This window comes from Bubalus bubalis, chromosome 16 (assembly GCF_019923935.1).
Source record: "Bubalus bubalis isolate 160015118507 breed Murrah chromosome 16, NDDB_SH_1, whole genome shotgun sequence".
In the NCBI taxonomy this organism is placed as follows: domain Eukaryota; kingdom Metazoa; phylum Chordata; class Mammalia; order Artiodactyla; family Bovidae; genus Bubalus; species Bubalus bubalis.
In genome coordinates, this window is record NC_059172.1 from 68,518,234 (window position 1) to 68,541,483 (window position 23,250).

Consider the following 23,250-nt stretch of genomic DNA (forward strand, 5'->3'; position numbering starts at 1 on the left):
GATATCCTGGAATGTGAAGTCAGGTTGGCCTTAGGAAGCATCACTACAAACAAAGCTAGTGGAGGTGATGGAATTCCAGTTGAGCTATTTCAAATTCTAAAAGATGATGCTGTGAAAGTGCTGCACTCAATATGCCAGCAAATTTGGAAAACTCAGCGGTGGCCACAGGACTGGAAAAGGTCAGTTTTTATTCCAATCCCAAAGAAAGACAATGCAAAAAATGCTCAAACTACCACACAGTTGCACTCGTCTCACACGCTAGTAAAGTAATGCTCAAAATTCTCCAAGCCAGGCTTCAGCAGTATGTGAACCGTGAAATTCCAGATGTTCAAGCTTGTTTTAGAAAAGGCAGAGGAACCAGATCTCAAATTGCCAGCATCCGCTGGATCATGGAAAAAGCAAGAGAGTTCCAGAAAAACATCTATTTCTGCTTTATTGACTATGCCAAAGCCTTTGACTGTGTGGATCACAATAAACTGTGGAAAATTCTTCAAGAGATGGGAATACCAGACCACCTGACCTGCCTCTTGAGAAACCTGTATACAGGTCAGGAAGCAACAGTTAGAACTGGACATGGAACAACAGACTGGTTCCAAATAGGAAAAGGAGTACGTCAAGGCTGTACCCTTGTAGTACATGTAGTAACAAGGCTGTCACCCTGTTTATTTAACTTATATGCAGAGTATATTATGAGAAACGCTGGGCTGGAGGAAGCAGAAGCAGGAATCAAGATTGCTGGGAGAAATATAAATAACCTCAGATACACAGACAATACCACTCTTATGGCAGAAAGTGAAGAAGAACTAAAGAGCCTCTTGATGAATGTGAAGAGGAGAGTGAAAAAGCTGGCTTAAAACTCAACATTCAAAAAACAAAAATCATGGCATCAGTCCATCACTTCATGGTAAATAGATGGGGAAAAAATGGAAACAGTGGTAGATTTTATTTTCTTAGACTCCAAAATCACTGTGGACAGTTGCTGCAGCCATGAAATTAAAAGATGCTTGCCCTTGGAAGAAAAGCTTTGACAAACCTAGACAGCATATTAAAAAGCAGAGACATCACTTTGCTGACAAAGGTCCATATAGTCAAAGCTATGATTTTTCCAGTAGTCATGTGTGGATATGAGAGTTGTGCCATAAATAATGCTAAATGCTGAAGGATTGATGCTTTTGGATCTTTGGTGCTGGAGAAAGCTCTTGAGAGTTTCTTGGACAGCATGGAGATCAAATCAGTTAATCTTAAAGGAAATTAACCCTGAATATTCATTGGAAGGACTGATGCTGAAGCTGAAGCTCCATACTTTGGCCACCTGATATGAAGAGCCAACTCACTGGAAAAGACCATGATGCTAGGAAAGATTGAGGGCAGGAGAAGAGGGCGACAGAGGATAAGATGGTTGGATGGCATCACTGACTCAGTGGCATGAGTTTGAGCAGACTCTGGAGATAGTGAAGGACAAGGAAGCCTGGTGTGCTGCAGTCCATGGGGTCACAAAGAGTGCTTAGTCACTTAGACTGAATAACAACAACAGTTCCCCCACTATTTTTATTTTACTGTTGATTTCCCATTTTGTGGTTGTTAGCATCTGCCTTATGTATTGAGGTGCTCCTGTGTTGGGTGCAGAAACATTTATAATTGTTATATCTTCTTGGATTGATCCCTTGATCATTATGTAATATGGTTCTTTGTCTCTTGTAATATTCTTTATTTTAAAGTCTATTTTATCTGATATGAGTATTGCTACTCCAGCTTTCTTTTAATTTACATTTGCATGGAATATCTGTGTCCTTCCCCTTCTTTCAGTCAATATGTGCCCCTAGGTCTGAAGTGGGTCACTTGTAGACAGCATGTATATCCATTTAGTTAGTTGTGTCTTTTGGTTGGAGCATTTAATCCATTTACATTCAAATTAATTATCGATATATATGTTCCCCTTACCATTTTTTTAATTGTTTTGGTGGATCTTTTTCTTCTCTTGTGTTTTCTGCCTAGAGAAGTTCCTTTAACATTTGTTGTAAAGCTGGTTTGGTGGTGCTGAATTCTCTTCTCTTTTGCATTTCTGTGGAACTCTTGATTTCTCTGTTGAATCTAAATGAGATCCTCGCTGAGTAGAGTAATCTTGCTTTTAGGTTTTCCCCTTTCATCATTTTAAGTATATCCTGTCACTCCCTTCTGGTCTGTAGCTCCCAGGTAGGAGGCAAGGAAGGGAAACTGGTTTCTTGTGGTCTTTGATTTTAACTTTTCTTAAAGGTTGGAAACTAAGCAGTCATGTGTAATATAGGGGTGTGTGTGTGTGTGTGTGTGTGTGTTAGTCATTCATTCATGTCCAACTTTTTGTGACCTCGTGAACTATTGTCTACCAGGCTCCTTTGTCCATGGAATTCTCCAGGCAAGAATACTGGAGTGGGTTGCCATTCCCTTCTCTGGGGGATCTTCCCAACCCAGAACTTGAACCTGGGTCTCCTGAATTGCAGGCAGATTTTTTACCATCTGAGCAACCAGGGAATCCCATGTAGTATAGGTTGGAGATTTAAATTCCTCTGCTTTGGAAAAATATGGTATACCAGAAAGCTTCTCTTCTAGGTACTTTTCAGCTTAGGAAAGTATACTTTTGGGAGTATCATCTTTTGTAGAGTGACAAAAAGCTGTATTTATTTTACTAAAAATATACTGAGTTCCTCTTCACCCCAACAGTGGACTAATTATCTTATGATATGGTGGGATTCTGTATTTATAAATCCAGGGAACATGTTAACAGACATTTTTGTTATTGCTGTATTTTTTTGTAAGTAATTTGTTTCAGTCTTGTATCTCTGCAGTTGTGTTTGTCTCTTCTTTTCTTTTTCTCCTTTTCTACTTGTCAGGATAAAACAGTAATCTGAGTTCTTGTTCACGGAGCCAAAGAATGAACTTTATAAACACGCAAATAGTCACACAGGCAGAGTTTTATTTTAAAGGAGAGAGAGAAATATAAAGCTCCCAGCATAGACACTGAGAGCGGGTGAAGTGCCCAGAAAGGGTGGCAATTATAGCGGTTTATATCTTTACCAGTATTGATCTGTTCATTTTTGGTTGGCTAACATCCCTGATGTATATAATTTCTGACCAATTAGTTTGAAAGTCCCTATGTCCTCCAGTTTTGTTATTTTTATGACTTTCTAAAAAATTCCTCTGTCCTTGAGTTTTCTTAGATATTGGGTCACCATCCTATGACTCTTTCTCATGACCCCAGGCCATCATTTAAGGACCGGATAAGGACCAGAAGTATGGGCTAAGAGTTAATGGTCTATCTAGTGTTTTCCTATCTGATAAGTTGGTCAACAGTTACTGATTGTTCTGTCTTGAGTCTAGATATTTTGTGACCCTCCATGCCAGGGAGACTTTCCTCTGAATGCCTGGAATCTGGAACAACAAGTATAGCTTTAAGTCAGTGGAGCAAAATGTTTATATGGGAGAAGGAGTTGAAGTTAAAAAAATGAACTGAGGTCCTGGCCCTACAGTGACTGCCTAACAATTTCTACCTCACAAATGTGGCAGACATGGCCATGATGAGGTATGTGGAATCCTTTGTGTGCTGTGTAAAATAAAAAGCAAACTTACTTACAAGTTGTTACTGAACCAAATTTGTATCTGCTTGCCTGAAAAGAGTAAAGCCAATCTGCTGACACTGTATTGTGCAGAGGAAGAGTGCAGCATTTTTTGTAAAGGCATCAATATAAGAAGGATGGGTGGCTTATGCTTTAAAACCCTGAAGTCTTCATAGAGTCTCAGAAAAGCTTTTTAAAAGACAAGGTGAGGGAGGGGAGTGTCCCAGGGTATGTGATCAGCTCTTGCACAGTTCTCTGATTGATTGATGATAATCAGTCTTTAGGCACCAGAAGTTTGGGAGCTACGTGTTCATAATCATCAAGTAGTTAATTTCTTCCTTTGGTGGTGGTTTTAGCATCTAAAAACTCAGGAAATATGTGTCAGATACTACTACCTAGGTACTATTGAGAGGAGCTAAAACAGAGGCTATGGGGAGAGGTCTGTCCCAGGAAAGCCCAATAGGGTCCTGCCCAGTTGCAGTTTGAATCCCATGGAAAAGTTAGTGCAACTACAGAAGATTTATATTTGGCAGGCTTCTTTGTAGTCTGCTAAATTCTCAGGCATGAAGTATTTTCTCCAGCTAAATATATCCTCTCAGCTTTCTTCATTCTCTATGAATCACACATCATTCTTCATGTCTTATTGTCTCTTGTTGATATATCCTTAAGAGTTTCAAAAGGTTAAAGGTCTCAGCCTATTTTTAACTGATAAGGATCAGGATTAAATTTGTCTTCTTTCTCAGAAGTGCTCCCAGAGTGTTATATGTTTTCATTTTCCTGTTTAGCCAGCATGGAGGAAATCAGTGTCATGGACTTTTCGGTTATGCATCTGTCAACTTAAAAAATATTCAAAACCTATAAGTTGAGAGTTACGTTTTATTCTGTGGGAATTTTTAGGAATTCAAGTCTGGGAGACAGCATCTCAAGTAACCCTGAGAGAACTGGTCTGAGGAGGTAAAAGGGGGAGCGAAGTTTTGTAGCCAAAGGCAGTAGTCTGAACATCAAAAGATTGTTAATAAAAAGAAAACCAGATATCCCAAGTTAAGGAATTTAATGCTTTTCTATGTATGGGAAGATGCACGTGTCTGGGCTCACTGAAATCATTCCTATAATATGCATCTTGCTGTCCTGGGGTCAGTGTCCTGAGCTTTTTCACATCCTGAACTTCCATGGGGCTCATTGTAGGGAGTGGTTGCAGTCTGATAGCTGCTAGATCACAGGTTTCTTCTCCTTCCTGAGTGCCCCCAGAGCTTACCAGCCCACATTGTTATTGTTCAGTTACTAAGAGATGTCTGACTTTTTGTGACCCATGGACTGCAGCACACCAGGTTTCTCTGTCCTCCAGTATTTCCCAGTGTTTGGTCAGATTCATGTCCATTGACTTGGTGATGCTTTCTAACCACCTCATCCTCTGTCACTCCCTTCTTTTGTCTTCAGTCTTTCCAGCATCAGGGTCTTTTCCAATGAGTCACTGCAATTGCTGATGACTGTGACATCCTTGTTTACTGATTCAGCAGGAAATATTTCATTTCTCACATCTTATCTTTACTTCAGTAAATACTTGATAACTATGCAGTTTCCTTTCTGTTGTATTTGGTTGTGTTAAAGGTTTTATGAGAGCAGCATGTTTAGGGTTTTTGTTTGCTTTGAACTAAATATTATCTTTAATCTTGCCCCATTGTTGCAGGAGAAGGGGGTGTGAGAAAATAGTCATGTCCCAGGTCTTGGGTGAGTTCCTGGGATGGCTGCCAAGTGAGGATTCTTGGCTTCATGTGGAAAAGAATTCTAGAGTGAGCCATAGTAAAGTAAAAGACCTTTTAGAGAGATATACATTCCATAGACAGAATGTGGACAGTCTCAGAAGGCAAGAATAAGATTTCAGGCTGTGGTGTATTTAGTTTATGGGCTGGGTAATTACATATGCTAAGAAGTAGGAGGACTATTATAACCATTTGAGAGAAGGGGCAGAAGTTTCCAGGAACTGGGCCACAGCCCACTTTTTGTCTTTTTATGGTCAACCTGGGACCTGTCATGGTGTCTGAGAATGTGTCATTTAGCATGCTAATGCACTGCAATAAAAGTATAATAAGGCTCAAGTGCTTTTGGAATTCGAATCTTCAGCCATCTTGGGCCACATTGGTTATAACCAGTTTTGTTGTATCCTCAATGGCTGTGTCATTGTTATAGTGATTGTATCCTGTTGCCTTTCTTCCTGTCTCATCATGAGCTTGCTGCGAACTTGATCTTTATTGACTCAGAAAATAAAATATGTAAAACCAAAAGAATAATTGGAAAAACTTCCAGTGGAGCAAAGCTGTCACAGGGCAGAATGATTCAGCAGTTGCTGGCAAGGATTGTTGATTGTGAATCCTTAATAAATATTTGAAAAAGTCTTTCTTTTTTTCTTTCTTGGTCTTTAACAAGCAATGTTTTCAGGAAAACATTATAGATTTTATAATATTCCTCCCTGTTGTTTGACCTGAGACCATGACAGGGAGGGAACACAGCCCCGCCCATCAACAGAAAATTGGCTTAAACATTTACTGAGCATGGCCCTGCTCATCAGAACAAGTCCCAGTTTCCCCCCCAGTCAGTCTCTCTGATCAGGAAACTTTCATAAGCCTCTTATCCTTATCCATCAGGTGGCTGACAGAATGAAAACCAGAATCACAGAAAACTAATCAAACTGATCACATAGACCACAGCCTTGTCTAACTCAGTGCAACTATGAGCAATGCTGTGTAGGGCCATCCAAGACGGACAGTTCATGGTAGAGAATTTTGACAAAACATGGTCCACTGGAGAAGGCAATGGCAAACCACTTCAGTATTCTTGACTTGAGAACCCCATGAAAAGTATGAAAAGGCAAAAAGACAGGACACTGAAAGATTAGCTCCCCAGGTTGGTAGGTGCCCAATATGCTACTGGAGAAGAATGGAGAAATAACTCCAGAAAGAAGAAAGAGATGGAGCCAAAGCAAAAACAACATCCAGTTGTGGATGTGACTGGTGAAGGAACTAAAGTCTGATGATGTAGAAAATAATATTGCATAAGAACCTGGAGTGTTAGGTCCATGAATCAGTAAATTACAAGTGGTCAGACAGGAGTTGGCAAGAGTGAACATCAACTTTAGAAATCAGTGAACTCAAATGGACTGGAATGGACAAATTTAACTCAGATGACCATTATATCTACTACTGTGGGCAAGAATCCCTTAGAAGAAATGGAATAGCCTCATAGTCAACAAAAGAGTCTGAAATGCAATACTTGGGTACAATCTCAAAAATGACAGAATGATCTCTGTTTGTTTCCAAGGCAAACCATTCAATATCACAGTAATCCAAGTCCATGCCCCAACCAGTAGTGCTGAAGAAGCTGAAGTTGAATGGTTCTGTGAAGACCTACAATACCTTCTAGAACTAACACCCCCAAAAGATGTCCTTTTCATTGTAGGAGACTGGAATACAAAAGGAGGAAGTCAATAGATATATGAAGTAACAGGCAAGTTTGGCATTGGAGTACAAAATGAAGCAGGGCAAAGGCTAACAGAGTTTTGACAAGAGAACACACTGGTCATAGCAAACACCCTCTTCCAACAACACAAAAGACGACTCTACACATGGACATCACCAGGTGGTCAATATCAAAATCTGATTGATTATATTCTTTGCAGCCAAAGATGGAGAAGCTCTATAGAATCAGCAAAAACAAGAATGGGAGCTGACTGTGACTCATTGCAAAGTTCAGACTTGAAGAAAGTATGGAAAACCACTACATCATTCAGGTGTGACCTAAATCAAATCCCTTATAATTATACAGTGGAAGTGATAACTAGATTAAAGGGATTAGACCTGATAGAGTGCTTGAAGAACTATGGATGGAGGTTCGTGACATTGTACAGGAGGCAGTGATCAAGACCATCCCCAAGAAAAAGAAATGCAAAAAGGCAAAATGGTTGCCTGAGGAGGCCTTACAAATAGCTGAGAAAAGAAGAGAAGCAAAAGTCAAAGGAGAAAAGGAAAGATATACCCATTTGAATGCAGAGTTCCAAAGAATAGCAAGGAGAGACAAGAAAGCCTTCCTCAGTGATCAATGCAAAGAAATAGAGGAAAACAATAGAATGGAAAAGACTAGAGATCTCTTCAAGAAAATTAGAGATACCAAGGGAACATTTCATGCAAAGATGGGCTCGATAAAGGACAAAAATGGTATGGACCTAACAGAAGCAGAAGATATTAAGAGAGGAGGTGGCAAGAATACACAGAAAACTATATAAAAAAGATCTGCATGACCCAGATAACCAGGATGATATGATCATTCACCTAGAGCCAGACATCCTAGAATGCAAAGTCAAGTGGGCCTTAGGAAGCATCACTACAAACAAAGCTAGTGGAGGTGATGGAACTCCAGTTGAGCTATTTCAAATCCTAAAATACAATGCTGTGAAAGTGCTGCACTCAATATGTCAGCAAATTTGGAAAACTCAGCAGTGGCCACAGGACTGGAAAAGATCAGTTTTCATTCCAATCCCAAAGAAAGGCAATGCCAAAGAATGTTCAAACTACTGTACAATTGGACTCATCTCACATGCTAGCAAAGTAATGCTCAAAATTTTTCAAGCCAGGCTTCAACAGTATGTGAACCGTGAACTCCCATATGTTCAAGCTCGATTTAGAAAAGGCAGAGGAACCAGAGATCAAATTGCCAACTTCTGTTGAATCATCACAAAAGCAAGAGAGTTCCAGAAAAAATCTACTTCTTCTTTATTGACTACACCCAAGCCTTTGACTGTGTGGTTCACAACAAACTGTGGAAAATTCTTCAAGAGATGGGAATACCAGACCACCTTACCTGCCTCCTGAGAAATCTGTATGCAGGTCAAGAAGCAACAATTAGAACTGGAAATGGAACAACAGACTGGTTCCAAATTGGGAAAGGAGCATGTCAATACTGTATATTGTCACCTTCCTTACTATTTAACTTCTATGCAGAGTACATCATGGGAAATGCCTGGCTGGATGTAGCACAAGCTGGAATCAAGATTGCTAGGAGATATATCAATAACCTCATACGCAGATAACACCACCCTTATGGCAGAAAGCGAAGAAGAACTAAAGAGTCTCTTGATGAAAGTGAAAGAGGAGAGTGCAAAACTCGACTTAAAGCTCAGCATTCAGAAAGCTAAGATCATGACATCCAGTCCCATCCCTTCATGGCAGATAGATGGGGAAACAATGGAAACAGCGACAGACTTTATTTTGGGGGGCTCCAAAATCACTGCAGATGGTGACTGCAGCCATCAAATTAAAAGATACTTGTTCCTTGGAAGAAAAACTATGACCAACGTAGACAGCATATTAAAAAGCAGAGACATTACTTTGCTGACAAAGGTCCGTCTAATCAAAGCTATCTTTTCTCCTGTTGTCATGTATGGATGTGAGAGTGGGAGTATAAAGAAAGCGGAGTGCTGAAGAATTGATGCTTTTGAACTCTCGTGTTGGAGAAGACTCTTTGAGAGTCCCCTGGACTGCAAAGAGATCAGACCAGTAAGTTCTAAGGCAAATCAGTCCTGAATATTCATTGGAAGGGTGATGCTGAAGCTGAAACTCCAATACTTTGGCTACCTGATGCGAAGAACTGACTCTTTTGAAAAGACCCTGATGCTGGGAAAGATTGAGGGCAGGAGGAGAAGGGGTTGACAGAGGATGAGATGGTTGGATGGCATCACTGACTCAATGGACATGGGTTTGAGCCAGCTCTGGGAGTTGGTGATGGACAGGGAAGCCTGGGGTTCTTCAGTCCTTGGCTTTGCAGAGTCAGACGTGACTGAGCAACTGAACTGAAGTGATAAAACTGTAGAGTCTGAGTCTAGTATCTGATGATATTTTCCCATCAAGCGTTTTCACCCAGATTGATTTCATTCCTTTGAGTCATAGCTGATCATCTCTAATGAAGGAATTAATGTTTGTGTGTGCCCAGTGCTCAGTTGTGTCTGACTCTTTGCAACCATTTGGACTGTAGCCCTCCAGGCTCCTCTCTAGGGGTTTTTCCAGGCAAGAATACTGGAGTGGGTTTCCATTTCCTCCTCCAGGGATCCTCCCAACCCAGGGATTCGACCCAGGGATGGAACCCACATCTCCTGTGTCTCTTGAATTGCAGGTAGATTCTTTACCACTGAGCCAAATTAATAATAATCTTTTATTGTTTCTTTTTTGTGGACCTTAGTGTTTATTCAGAAAATTGAAGCCTATATGTATGTTTGCTTAAAAATGGGCTACAGTGGTACTTTTCTCCCCTTTTCCCAACATTTAATAATGAAATTTTTTAGACAGAAAAGTTGATCGTATTATACAGTAAATCTGTATAAATTCAGCACCTAGATACTACAGTTAACATTTTCATATATCTGCTTTATTAAATGTCTGTTCATCTATTGATCCTCAGTCTGTCAGCCCATCTTCTGTTAGTTCTACATTTCAGGGAAGTTTCAGGTTTCAGTACGTTTCATGTCCCAAACATAATTTATCTACAGTGTTTTTAAAATAGAATGCTTTTGGAGTGTGGAGAGTGCTTTATGGACTGTTTGAAATTATGTGTCATCATTTGGAATAGATAATTGGAAAACTAAATTCTATCATCATACTTTATTTTCCATACTTAGTTTGAAAGGGCATATGAGAAAGTGAAGAAGAGTTTTTTAGACCAGTATTATTGTTGTTCGGTCGCTCACTCATGTACAACTCTTTGCAACCCCATGGACTAACATGCCAGAGTTCCCTGTCCTTCACTATCTCCTGGAATTTGCTCAGACTCATGTCCCTTGAGTCGGTGATGCCATCCAACTGTCTCATCCTCTCTCACCCCCTTCTCTTCCTGCCCTCAATCTTTCCCAGCATCAAGGTCTTTTCCAGTGAGTTGGCTCTTTGCATCAAGTGGTCAAAGTGTTGGAGCTTCAGCTTCAGCATCAGTCCTTCCAGTGAATACTCAGGACTGATTTCCTTTAGGATTGAGTGGTTTGATCTCTGTATTTTCTAAGGGACTCTCAGGAGTCTTCTCAGCACCACAGATTTGAAAGCATTGATTCTTTGGCACTCAGCCTTCATGGTCCAACTCTCACATCCATACATGACTACTGGGAAAAACATAGCTTTGACTGTGTGGACCTTTGTTGGCAAAGTGATGACTCTACTTTTCAATACGCTGTCTAGGTTGGTCACAGCTTTTCTTTCAGGGAGCCAAATGTCTTTTAATTCCATGATAGTGATCACTATCTGCAGTGATTTTGGAGCCCAAGGAAATAAATTCTGTCACTGTTTTCATTTTTTCTGTATCTGCTTGCCATGGAGTGATGGGACCAGATGCCATGATCTTCGTTTTCTGTTTTTCTTTTAGATCTTAGATTTTTGAATGTTGAGTTTTAAGCCAGCTTTCTCACTCTCCTCTTTCACACTTCATCAAGAGGCTCTTTAATTTTTCTTCACTTTCTGCCATTCTGGTGGTGTCATCAGCATATCTGAAGTTATTGATATTCCTCCCGGAAATCTTGATTCCAGCTTGTGCTTCATCCAGCCCAGCATTTTGCATGATGTACTCTGCATAGAAGTTAAATAAACTGGTGACAGTATGCAGCCTGGACATACTCCTTTCCCAATTTGGAACCAGTTCGTTTTTCCATGTCCAGTTGGTTCTAACTGTTACTTCTTGACCCACATACAAGTTTCACAGGAGGCTGGTAGGATGGTCTGGTTTTCCCAATTCTTTAAGAATTTTCCACATGTTGTTGTGGAAAGTCAAAGGCTTTAGCATAGTCAATGAAGCAGAAGTAGATGTTTTTCTGAAATTCCCTTGCTTTTTCTATGATCCAATGGTTGTTGGCAATTTGATCTCTGGTTCCTCTGCCTTTTCTAAATCCAGCTTGTACACCTGGAAGTTCTTGGTTCACATACTGTTGAAACCTGGCTTGAAGGATTTTGAGCATGATCTTGCTAGCATGTGAACTGAGTGCAACTGTGCAGAAGGGCAAGCCCTTTGGGATTGGAATGAAAACTGACCTTTTCCAGTCCTGTGGCCACTGCTGAGTTTTCCAAATTTGTTGGTATATGGAGCGTAGCACTTTAATAGTATCATCTTTTAGGATTTGAAATAGCTCAACTGGAATTCCATCACCTCCCCTAGCTTTGTTTGTAGTGACGCTTCCTAAGGACTGCTTGACTTCATGCTCCAGGATGTCTGGCTGTTGGTGATTGATCACACCATCATGGTTATCTGGGTCATTAAGACTTTCTTGTACAGTTCTTCTGTGTTTTCTTGCTACCTCATCTCAACATCTTCTGCTTCTATTAGATCCATACCATTTTTGTCCTTTATCGTGCCCATCTTTGCATGAAATGTTACCTTTATATCTCTAATTTTCTTGAAAAGATCTCTAGTCTTTCCCATCCCATTGTTTTCCCCTGTTTCTTTGCACTGATCACTTTAAAAGGCTTTCTTAGTCTCTGTGTGCTATTCTTTGGATTCTGCATTCAGATGGGTGTATCTTTCCTTTTCTCTTTTGTCTTTCATTTCTCTGCTTTTCTCAGCTATTTGTAAGGCCTCCTCAAACAACCATTTTTGCTTTTTTTTTTTTTAACTTTATTTTATTTTTAAACTTTACAATATTGTATTAGTTTTGCCAAATATCGAAATGAATCCGCCACAGGTATACATGTGTTCCCCATCCTGAACCCTCCTCCCTCCTCCCTCCCCATACCATCCCTCTGGGTCGTCCCAGTGCACCAGCCCCAAGCATCCAGTATCGTGCATCAGCCATTTTTGCTTTTTGCATTTCTTTTTCTTGGGGATGGTTTTGATCACTGCCTGCTATACAGTGTTACGAACCTCCATCCATAGTTTTTCAGGCACTCTGTTTACCAGATCTAATCCCTTGAATCTATTTGTCACTTCTACTGTATAGTCATAAGGTATTTGACTTAGGTCATACCTGAATGGCCTGGTGGTTTTCCCTGTTTTCTTCAATTTAAGTCTGAATTTTGCAATAAGGATCAATATAATTCTATATAATTTATGAAGAATTTTCATGTGTATCATCTGTTTTACCCAATATTATTATCATTAATAGGTATTAGTTACTAAATGCTTGCTTTGGTGCCTGGTGCTGTCCTAAATTTACCTCTGATAAAGGTATTATGCTAAATAATGTTCATCCCACTGATACTAACTTGGCATATTTATTTTTCACATGGATTGATTTGTTCACTTAAATTTTTTTTAGCCCTTTGATGTGCCTTTTAAAAATTCACATTTGGAGATTTCCCTTGTGGTCCCATGGCTAAGATGGTACTCCAAATTCAAGAGGCCCAGGTTCAATTCCTGGTCAGAAAACTAGATCCCATGTACTGCAACTAAGATCCAGTGCAGCCAAATAAATAAATAAGGGAATATTTAAGTCTAAAATGTTGTGTCACTTTAAAGGAAAAATGAATTATATGAAAATCTGCATCTAATAGTTACTTCTCCTTAAATTGTTAATTGTTAATATTCTAAAATGGGCTTCCCACATGGCACTAGTGATAAAGAACCCACCTGCCAGTGCAGGAGATATAAGAGATGCAGGTTCAGTTCCTAAGTCAGGAAGATCCTCTGGGCGAAGGCATGGCAACCCACTGCAGTATTCTTGCCTGGAGAATCCCATGGACGAAGGAACCTGGCAGGCTACAGTCCAGAGAGTCACAAAAAGTTGGACATGACTGAAGTGACTTCGCATGCCTGCATATGAATAATATCTACTGTTTTTGTACTTACAATGTACCAGATACTATGACAGTCCTATAAGAGTTGAGGAAACTGGACACAGAGGTGTTAAATAAGTTGTCCTGAATCATATGGCCAGTAAGTGAAAAAGCCAAGATATGAATGTTTCAGGTTCTAAGTCCTTGAATTTGACTACTAATGTTTTTCATAGTATGAATGCTTCTCTGACCACCTGCATCATAATTTCCTTAGGTAACTGTTAGAAATGCAGATTCCTGAGCCTTACTGTAGACCTACTTTTAGTCATTCAGTTGATTCTTATGTGCACTGAAGTTTGAGAACCACTGTGCTATGCTCTCCTATAAACATTGCCATGTTTTAATCTCTATTAGCTTAGAAAGATAGAATCAATGAATTGCTCTTATCTTTGGAGTGTATGACTTTTTGGGTTGATTGATCTTCATGCTTTTGCCTTTATTTCAAGATTGTCATGGATTTTAAGCACCCAGATGGTGTGACAGTGCCAGTTATGCTGCCTTGTCGGAGTTTGCTGGTGATGACAGGAGAATCTAGATACCTTTGGACCCATGGGTATGTACTGAGATGACCCAGATGACAGGATACCTTTTGCCTTGTGGGAGTCTCATTCTTTTCGGAGCCACTGGAACCATGCCTCAGGCTTGCACATTGAGGCTTGCACATGTCCTGGCTTCCCCAGGGACATCTATGGCTTTTTAAAAAAACTCTTTATTTTGAAAAAATATCAAATTTAAAGAAAAATTGTAAGCATAATATGGTGAATTCCCTTCACCTTTCACATAGGTTTACCAATTGTGAATATTCTGCTGTTTTCATTGCTGCCAAAATCTTGTCTCTATGTCCACTGATGCTGCACAGAAATATGAAGAAAGAGTTTGGAAGAAATAGAAATCTGGCTTTAATCCTCAGCTTTTGGAAGCTAAGGAGGGAGGACTGCTTGAGTCCCAGGAGTTCTGGGTAGTACACTATGCTGATCAGGTGTCTGCACTGTTTGTCATCTTTTTTTTCTCTAATGTGTTATTATTATTTTTGCTCAATCTTTGAGAGGAAGTTGCAGCCATGATGACCTTTTATCTTTACATGGTTCATTGCATATTTTTAAGGAGCAGGAACATTGTCTGTATTAAGGCTTGGCAAACTATGGCTCTTGAGCTAACTTCAGCCCTTATTTTTACATAGCTCTTGATCTAAAAGTGATTTTACATTTTTAAAGTGTTGTAAAGAACAAAAACAAAAAAGAATATGTGATAGAGACTATAGATCACCTTCTATGCCTGAAATACATACTGTCTGGTCTTGTTACAGGAAAAGTTTTCCAGCCCCTTGTTCTATGAAACTGCAGTGTATGCCTCAAATTCAGTAAATTCAACATTGATCAAATGCTTTTATCAGGCTGATACAATCCATTTTGAAAATTTGCTAGCTGCAGTTTATACTACTGTCAAAGAAAACCAGACCTTGACAGTAGTTAAAGCAACAAAAACAGATTTTACTCAGGAACTATTGGAATAAAGGAAGAGAGTATAGGGGTGGACTCAATTTCAAATGTAATAAGGAAAAATGGAGATTTATAGGCAGGGAACCCGGGGTTGAGGGTGGGGCAGTGTGTATGGATAGAAAATTACTAACAAGAAACATCAGTAGGAAGGGAGAATTCTGGCTACAATAGGATTCTTCCTGAAGGCAGGCCACAGTGATCAGACATCACCTGGGGGAAAGATAGGTGTAAGGAATTTGGTCAGTTACCAAGGATGATCAGATAATGGAGGATAGTGGATTGTGGCTAAACTGACTTAACAGGATTCTTGCTAAAATAGGGCACTAGACATGCCTAGGAGAAGGCAATGCACCCCACTCCAGTACTCTTGCCTGGAAAATCCCATGGACGGAGGAACCTGGTGGGCTGCAGTCCATGGGGTCGCTAAGAGTCGGACACGAGTGAAGTGACTTAGCAGAAGCAGCAGCAGCAGACATGCCTAAGGACAGGGCCTATTTGGGCTCAGAGTCACTTTAGTTCAGTAGCTCAGTCATGTCCAGCTCTTTGCAACCCCATGGACTGCAGCACGTCAGGCTTCCCTGTCCATCACCAACTCCCAGAGCTTGCTCAAACTCATGTGCATTGAGTCAGTGATGCCATCCAACCATCTTGTCCTCTATCGCCCCCCTTCTCCTGCCTTCAATCTTTCCCAGCATCAGCATCTTTTCCAATGAGTCAGTTCTTCACATAAGGTACCAAAGTATTGGAGCTTCAGCTTCAGCATCAGTCCTTCCAGTGAATATTCAAGACTGATTTCCTTTAGGATTGACTGGTTTGATCTCCTTGCAGTCCAAGGGACTCTCAAGAGTCTTCTCCAACACCACAGTTCAAAAGCAGCATTTCTTTGGCACTCAGCCTTCTTTATGATCCAGTTCTCACATCCATACATGACAACTGGAAAAACTATAGCTTTGACTATATGGACCTTAGTTGGTGAAGTAATGTCTCTGCTTTTTAATATGCTGTCTAGGTTTGTCATAACTTTTCTTTCAAGGAGTAAGTATCTTTTAATTTAATGGCTGCAGTCACCATCTGCAGTGATTTTGGAGCCCAAGAAAATAAAGTCTGTCATTGTTTGCATTGTTTCCCCGTCTATTTCCTATGAAGTGATGGGATCAGATGCCATGATCCTAGTTTTTTGAATGTTGAGTTTTAAGCCAGGTTTTTCATTCTCCTCTTTCAGCTTCATCAAGAGGCTCTTTAGTTCTTCTTCTCTTTCTGCCATAAGGGTGGTGTCATCTGCATATCAGAGGTTATTGGTATTTTCCTGGAAAACTTGATTCCAGCTTGTGCTTCATTCTTTCAGCCCAGCATTTTGCATGATGTACTCTGCATATAAGTTAAATAAGCAAGGTGATAATATACAGCCTTAATGTACTCCTTTCCCAATTTTGAACCAGTTGGCTTTTCCATGTCTGGTTCTAAGTGTTGCTTCTTGATCTGTGTACAGATTTCTCAGGTGGCAGGTAAGGTGGTCTGGTGGTCTGGGCTCATAAGAAGCTGCCAAAAGTTTGGTTGAGGAGAGTCCGTCAGTACCTCATGGTAAGTTTTCCATCTGATCTAGGATTTGATCCATGATCCTGCATTACATTTAGTTGTCAATTCTCTTTAGCATTCTTTAATTTGAAGCAGTTTTTCAACTTTTCTTTTTCTTTTTGACATTTACACTTTTAAGAATGCCAGTTGTTTTACATAATGACCCTGAGTTTTTTTTTTATTGAATCTAATGTAAATAAAATGAGTTATTAATTCTTGGCAGGAATAAATCCTCAGCCTTTTGAGGTGGAAGCATCATTCTGCTAAAATTTACATATATTGTCACTTAAAATACTGCTGAATTCCGAACTTATTAATGCTGCCCTGGTTGGAGATTTTTTTTTTTTGACTCATTTTTTAAAAATTCAGAGAAGTGAGCATTTAAAGGAGTTTGTAACCTGTCCTAAATGAACCACAAAGACAGATAGCCTGATTTTATGCACTAAGGATTAAATTTGCCTAATTTTTTTTTCATAGCCATTTAAAATATTTTTCACTTTCAGCAATTGAAAATGGTGATGAGATCCAGCTTTCCTGTAATTTTGAAAATACTAAAGGCAAAGGAGAAAAGGAAATATATATTCATCTGAATGTAGAGTTCCAAAGAATAGCAAGGAGAGGTAAGGAACCCTTCCTCAGCAATCAATGCAAAGAAATAGACGAAAACAATAGAATGGGAAAGACTAGAGATCTTTTCAAGAAAATTAGAGATACAAAGGTAACATTTCATGCAAAGATGGGCACAATAGAGGACAGAAACAGTATGGACCTAGCAGAAGCAGAAGATATTAAGCAAAGGTGATAAGAATATACAGAAGTATACAAAAAAGATCTTAATGACCCAGATAACCAGGATGGTGTGATCACTCACCTAGAGCCAGGCATCCTGGAATGTGAAATCAAGCGGGCCTTAGGAAGCATCACTACAAACAAAGCTAGTGGAGATGATGGAATTCTAGCTAAGCTATTTCAAATCCTAAAAGATGATACTGTTAAAGTGCTGCACTCCATATGCCAGCAAATTTGGAAAACTCAGCAGTGACCATAGGACTGGAAAAGGTCAGTTTTCATTCCAATCCTAAAGAAGAGCAATGCCAAGAATGTTCAACCTACTGCACAGTTGTACTCACGTCACATGCTAGCAAGCTCATGCTCAAAATCCTTCAAGCTAGGCTTCAACAGTATGTGAACCAAGACCTTCCAGAGGTTCAAGTTGGATTTAGAAAAGACAGAGGAACCAGAGATCAAATTGCCAACATCCTTTGGATCATAGAAAGAGCAAGAGAGTTCCAGAAAAACATCTACTTCTGCTTTATTGGCTACACTAAAGCCTTTGACTGTGTGGATCACAACAACCTGTGGAAAATGTTAAAGAGATAAGAATACCAGACCACATTACCTGCCTCCTGAGAAATCTGTATGCAGGTCAAGAAGGACATGGAACAACAGACTGGTTCCAAATTGGGAAAGGAGTATGTCAAGACTGTACATTGTTACCCTGCTTATTTAACTTATATGCAGGGTACCCATGCAAAAATGCCTGGCTGGATGAAGCACAAGGTGGAATCAAGGTTTCTGGAAAAAATATCAATAACCTCAGAAATACAGACGATACTAGCCTTATTGCAGAAAGTGAAGAACTAAAGAGCATCTTGATGAAGTGTGAAAGAGGAGAGTGAAAAAGCTGGCTTAAAACTCAACATTCAAAAAACGAAGATCATGGCATCCAGTCCCATCACTTCATGGCAAATAGGTGGGGAAACAATGGAAACAGTGAAAGATTTTATTTTCTTGGGCTCCAAAATCACTGCAGATGGTGACTGTAGCCATTAAATTAAAAGACACTTGTTCCTTGGAAGAAAAGCTATGACAAACCTAGACAGCATATTAAAAAGCAGAGACATTACTTCACTGACAAAGGTCCGTCTAGTCAAAGCTATAGTTTTTCCAGTAGTCGTGTATAGGTGTGAGAGTTGGACCATTAAGAAAGCTGAGTGCCAAAGAATTGATCCTTTTGAACTGTGGCATTAGAGAAGACCCTTGAGAGTCCTTTGGACAGTAAGGAGATCAAACCAGTCACTCCTAAAGGATATCAGTCCTGAATATTCATTGGAAGGACTGATGCTGAAGGTGAAGCTCCAATACTTTGACCACTTGATGTGAAGAACTGACTCACTGTAAAGACCCTGATGATGGGAAAGATTGCAGGCAGGAGGAGAAGGGGATGGCAGAGGATGAGATGGTTGGATGGCATCACCAACTTGAAGGACATGAATTTGAGCAAGTTCTGGGAGTTGATGACAGGGAATGCTGGTGTGCTGCAGTATATGTGGTTGCAAAGAGTCGGACATGACTGAGAGACTGAACTCCTGACCGAGCATTTGTATTTTTCAAAAAATTTCAAGATTTTTCTGATATGCATCTGGATTTTAAAAATTGATTACAGATTTTTCTATTAGATCCTAGTTTTGGTCATATAGAGTTCTGTTGTTTTTCTGTTGACCAATCATGATACAATGGTATTAAGTGAGCAATAGTTACGTAACCACAAGAGTAAAAGATGTTTATCAGTTTTCACAATCAATAGCCAGAAAAAAAATAAAAGTTGCAATTGCAAACCATAATGCAAACATGATTAACTTAACAATATAAAATAGTTGCATACAATTTGGGAGGGTCAAGCAGAGTAATGTGGTACATGGAAGTGTATACATGCACATGTTTTCATCCACCCAGCCAGTCTATATCTTTTGGTTGGTGCATTTAATCCATTTACATTTAAGGTATGTATCAATATGTATGATCCTATTACCATTTTCCTAATTGTTTTAGGTTTACTTTCTGCCAGTCTTTTCCTTCTCTTGTGTTTTCTTCCTAGAGAAATTCCTTTAGTGTTTGTTGTAAAGCTGGTTTGGTGATGCTGAATTCTCTTAACTGTTACTTGTCTGGAAAGTTTTGATTTCTCCATCAAATCTGAAGGAGAGTTTTCCTGGGTAGAGTATTCTTTGTTGTAGGTTCTTTCGTTTCATCACTTTAAATATATCATGCCATTCCCTTCTGGCTTGTAGAGTTTCTATTGAGGAATCAGCTGGTATCCTGATGGGAATTCCCTTGTATGTTATTTGTCATTTTCCCCTTGTTGCTTTTAATATTTTATCTGTCTTTAATTTTTGTCTGTTTGATTACTGTGTGTCTCAGTGTTTTCCTCCTTGGGTTTATCCTGTCTGTGTGTGTGTATGTATGTGTGTGTTAAGAAAAGAGAAGAAGGGAGAAAAGTGAAGGGAAGAGACAGTGATGGGAACAGAGAAAGACTGACCAAAGAAACGGTGTGTCAACTATTGGAAGGTTCCTTGGAATCTGAGTGGAAGGGAGAATTAATCAAAGAAGCACACTTAATGTACTAAAAATACATATAAACTCTAGAAATAAACTTTGAATTAAAAATATTTTGATCTGTGTTAAAAAGCATTAGAAAGCACCACTGAAGAAGATTGATTCACACAGCCAGTTTGAACACTTTTTTTTGGCTGCACTGGGTCTTTGTTGGTTTTTGTGCAGACTTTCTCTAGTTGTGGTGAGGGGGGGCTCCTCTTTGTTGCAGTGCTTGGACTGTTCGTTGAGGTGGTTTTTCTTGTTGCAGAGCACAGGCTCTAAGTGTGCAGGATTCAGTATTTGAAACGTGGGCTTCAGTAGTTGTGGCACATGGGCCTAGTTGCTCTGAGGCACGTAGCATCCTCCTGTACCAAGTATCGAACCTGTGTCTCCTGCACTGGCAGGTGGAGTCCCATCCACTATGCCACCAGGGAAGTCCCCAAACACTTTTAATTGGATATAGTTAAAGTTTACTGTTCTAGTTACTATGCACTAAAGCAGAGATGGCAGACTGGCAGAACATGAGTCAAATATAGCAGTCAGACTGTTTGGCTGGGGCACTGGCAGTCAACATTGTAGAATTTTAAAAAATTGGTTGTATATGAATATTAGCAGCTTTTACAGGATTCTGAATTTTCAGCTTCTTTTGAAAACTGAGAACATCTGAAAACATTAGACCACAGTATCTTTTGACAGCAGTAGCTAAGACTATCAATGGCCTTCTTTAGGTGCAAATATATTTTCAGGTTCTCTAGGGTTCCTACCACTTTCTATGATTGCCTGCAGTATGACTATCAGTTGTCATTAATCACTGTGCTCATACTAATGTTTTTATCTTATAACAGAGTTAACTGAAAATTAATTATTTCTTAAACTTACGTCTGTTTTAGAAGTGGGGCAGGGGGAAGCTACAGGGAATAGGAATGTGTGTTTTAAGAAAAATAGAAGAGAATGCTTAATTTTTTTGAAATGAATACAGTTCCTATGTGTTTAATGGCAAACAGTGTATTTCTAAAGTCTACCTGCTTCACTCATTTATGTTATTAGACTAGCCTTGGGTTCAGTTAGTTCATGACTCTGTGTGAGCTCTCCTTTTAAATATTTTTGGAGCCCTTTGTGCTAGATACTGTCTGAAAGCTTTACATACATTAACTCATGTAACTGATATAATCACAGTGGAAAGTTTTTTTCATGATTTTGTCCACATTTTTAAAGGAAATTGGAGCATAAAGAGGTTCCATAACTTGTACAAAATTACAAAACCAGTCAGGGGCAAAGACAAGATCAGAGTCTGCCTTCAGGATCTATGCTCTTAACCATACTGTTACAGCTAAATTTGTTTGCCCCCTTTCATCTGAAGTTATGCAGGTGCCTTGTAGCCTTCACACTTTTGTCAACTCTTAATGGAATAAATTTCCCTTTCTTTTCCATTCACTTCTTTTTAACACATAGCTCAACTTTTTTTGTTTGTTTGTTTCCTTTAAAATGTATAAAGTTTTTTCTGATGACAATAGCCTGAAATAATTTCTCTCTTAACTCCTAAAGACTGTGTTGTCTCCTGCTGGCTTGTGATATCTTTTCTATCATATTGAACTATTATTTAAATTTATAATAATGTTTTTATCTTTTTATTTAATGTTTTCCCAACTAGATTATAATTTGAGTACAGGGAAAAAAGGTGTTCAAAGATATTTAAATAATTATTTTTAACATATAGATTGCCTATTCCTAAAAATCTGAGATTGGTTCCAAAAGCAGTAAGTACTGCTTGACCTTTGCCTAAGATTTAACTCTAGGCAACTGAAGTAGTTGACTTCAAAGAGCCATAATAGAGAACTATTTAGTACCTAAGAGAGAATTGCTAATAAGAGTTTCAAGATATTCATTGTTATAAAATAACTGAATTTTGTTCTTTGTTCAGCATTTTAGTTTCAATCATTTTCTGCTATCAGAGTAACAGTCATATAATTTCAGGCACTGCTTATTTGTTTTTACTTCTAAAAAATTGCCTTTAGCATGAACTCTTTTAAATGAGCTGTTCTTACAACTTGTTTTATGAAGCTGGCACTATCCTGACACCAAAATTTGTCAAGGATATTACAAAAAAGGAAATTGCAGACCAATATCTCTCAGAGATCGTAAAAGTCTGTGACAAATTATTAGAAAACTCAAACCTGCAATATATAAAAATGAAAATACATCAAGACTAAGTGGAATTTATCCCAGAGTTGCAAGATTGTTTAACAGTTGGAAATCAAAGAACAAAAGAGAAAAAATAATCATCTTGATTGATGCAGAAAATATATTTTGAAAGAATTTAGCATCCACTCATGATAAAAACTTGGCAAACCGGATAAGAAGGAAAGTTCTTAAGTGTGATTAAAGAGCATCTGTGAAAAACCCACGGGCAGTATCACAGTTAATAATAAAATATTGAATGCTTTTTCCTAAAATATTGAAAAGGCAGGGATTTTTGCTCTCATCACTTCTATTTAATATTATATTGGATGTCTCAGTATAATAATACAAGAGAAAGCAATAAAAATCATATGTGACTGGGGGCTTCCAGTTTAAGATGGTGGAATGGAAGGGTGTGTACTGATCTCCTCCTGCAAGAGCACCAAAATCACAACTGTTTTGAACTCTTGAACAGCCATCAACAGGAGGATGTTGAAACCCACCAAAAACAGATACCCCACATCCAAAGACAAAGAAGAAGTCACAGTGAGATAGTAGGAGGAACACAATTGTGATAAAATCCAATCCCATACCCGCTGAGTGGGCAACCAACAAACTAGAAAACAATAACACTGAAGAAGTTCTCTGACTGTTGTGAAGGTTCTGAGCCCCATGACAGGCTTTCCAGCTTGGGGATCTAACAAAGAATGGGAATCCCCAGGGAATCTAACCTTGAAGGCCAGCGGAATTTGATTATAAGACTTACACAGGACTGGGGGAAACAGAGACTCCACTCTTTGAGGGCACAAAATTTTGCTTGCACCAAGACCCAGGGGAAAGGAGGAGTGACCTCACAGGAGACTGAGCCAGACCTACCTTCTAGTGTTAGGCAGTCTCCTGTGGAGGCATGGGTCAGCAAGGGCTCGCCACAAGGATGGGGGCACTGGTAGCAGCAGTCCTGGAAGATGCCCCTTGGTGTAAGCCCTCTTGGAGGTCACCATTAACCCTACCATAGAGTTCATAGACCCCAGAGCTGGGTCACCTCAGGCCAAACAACCAACAGGGAGGGAGCACAACCCCACCCATCAGCAGATAATTGGATTCTAGCTTTACTGAGCAAGGCCCTGCCCACCAGAGCAAGACCCAGTTTTCCCCACTCAATCCCTCCATCAGGAAGCTTATACAAGCCGCACTTAGCATCATCTACTAGAGGGCAGATAAAAGAAGCAAGAAGAACCACAGTCTCAA

General features: G+C 39.4%; 1 protein-coding gene across 2 annotated transcripts in view; it reads left to right on the top strand.

Moving 5' to 3' along the window:
* The window catches only part of ALKBH8 (alkB homolog 8, tRNA methyltransferase), a 120,300-nt gene that overhangs the window by 46,514 nt on the left and 50,536 nt on the right, over nucleotides 1-23,250 (top strand). For both annotated transcript variants that reach the window (XM_044929780.2, XM_006079173.4), the window contains one exon: nucleotides 13,825-13,931. In XM_044929780.2, coding sequence (XP_044785715.1) covers nucleotides 13,825-13,931 — 107 coding nt within the window. The remainder of the gene's footprint in view (nucleotides 1-13,824; nucleotides 13,932-23,250) is intronic.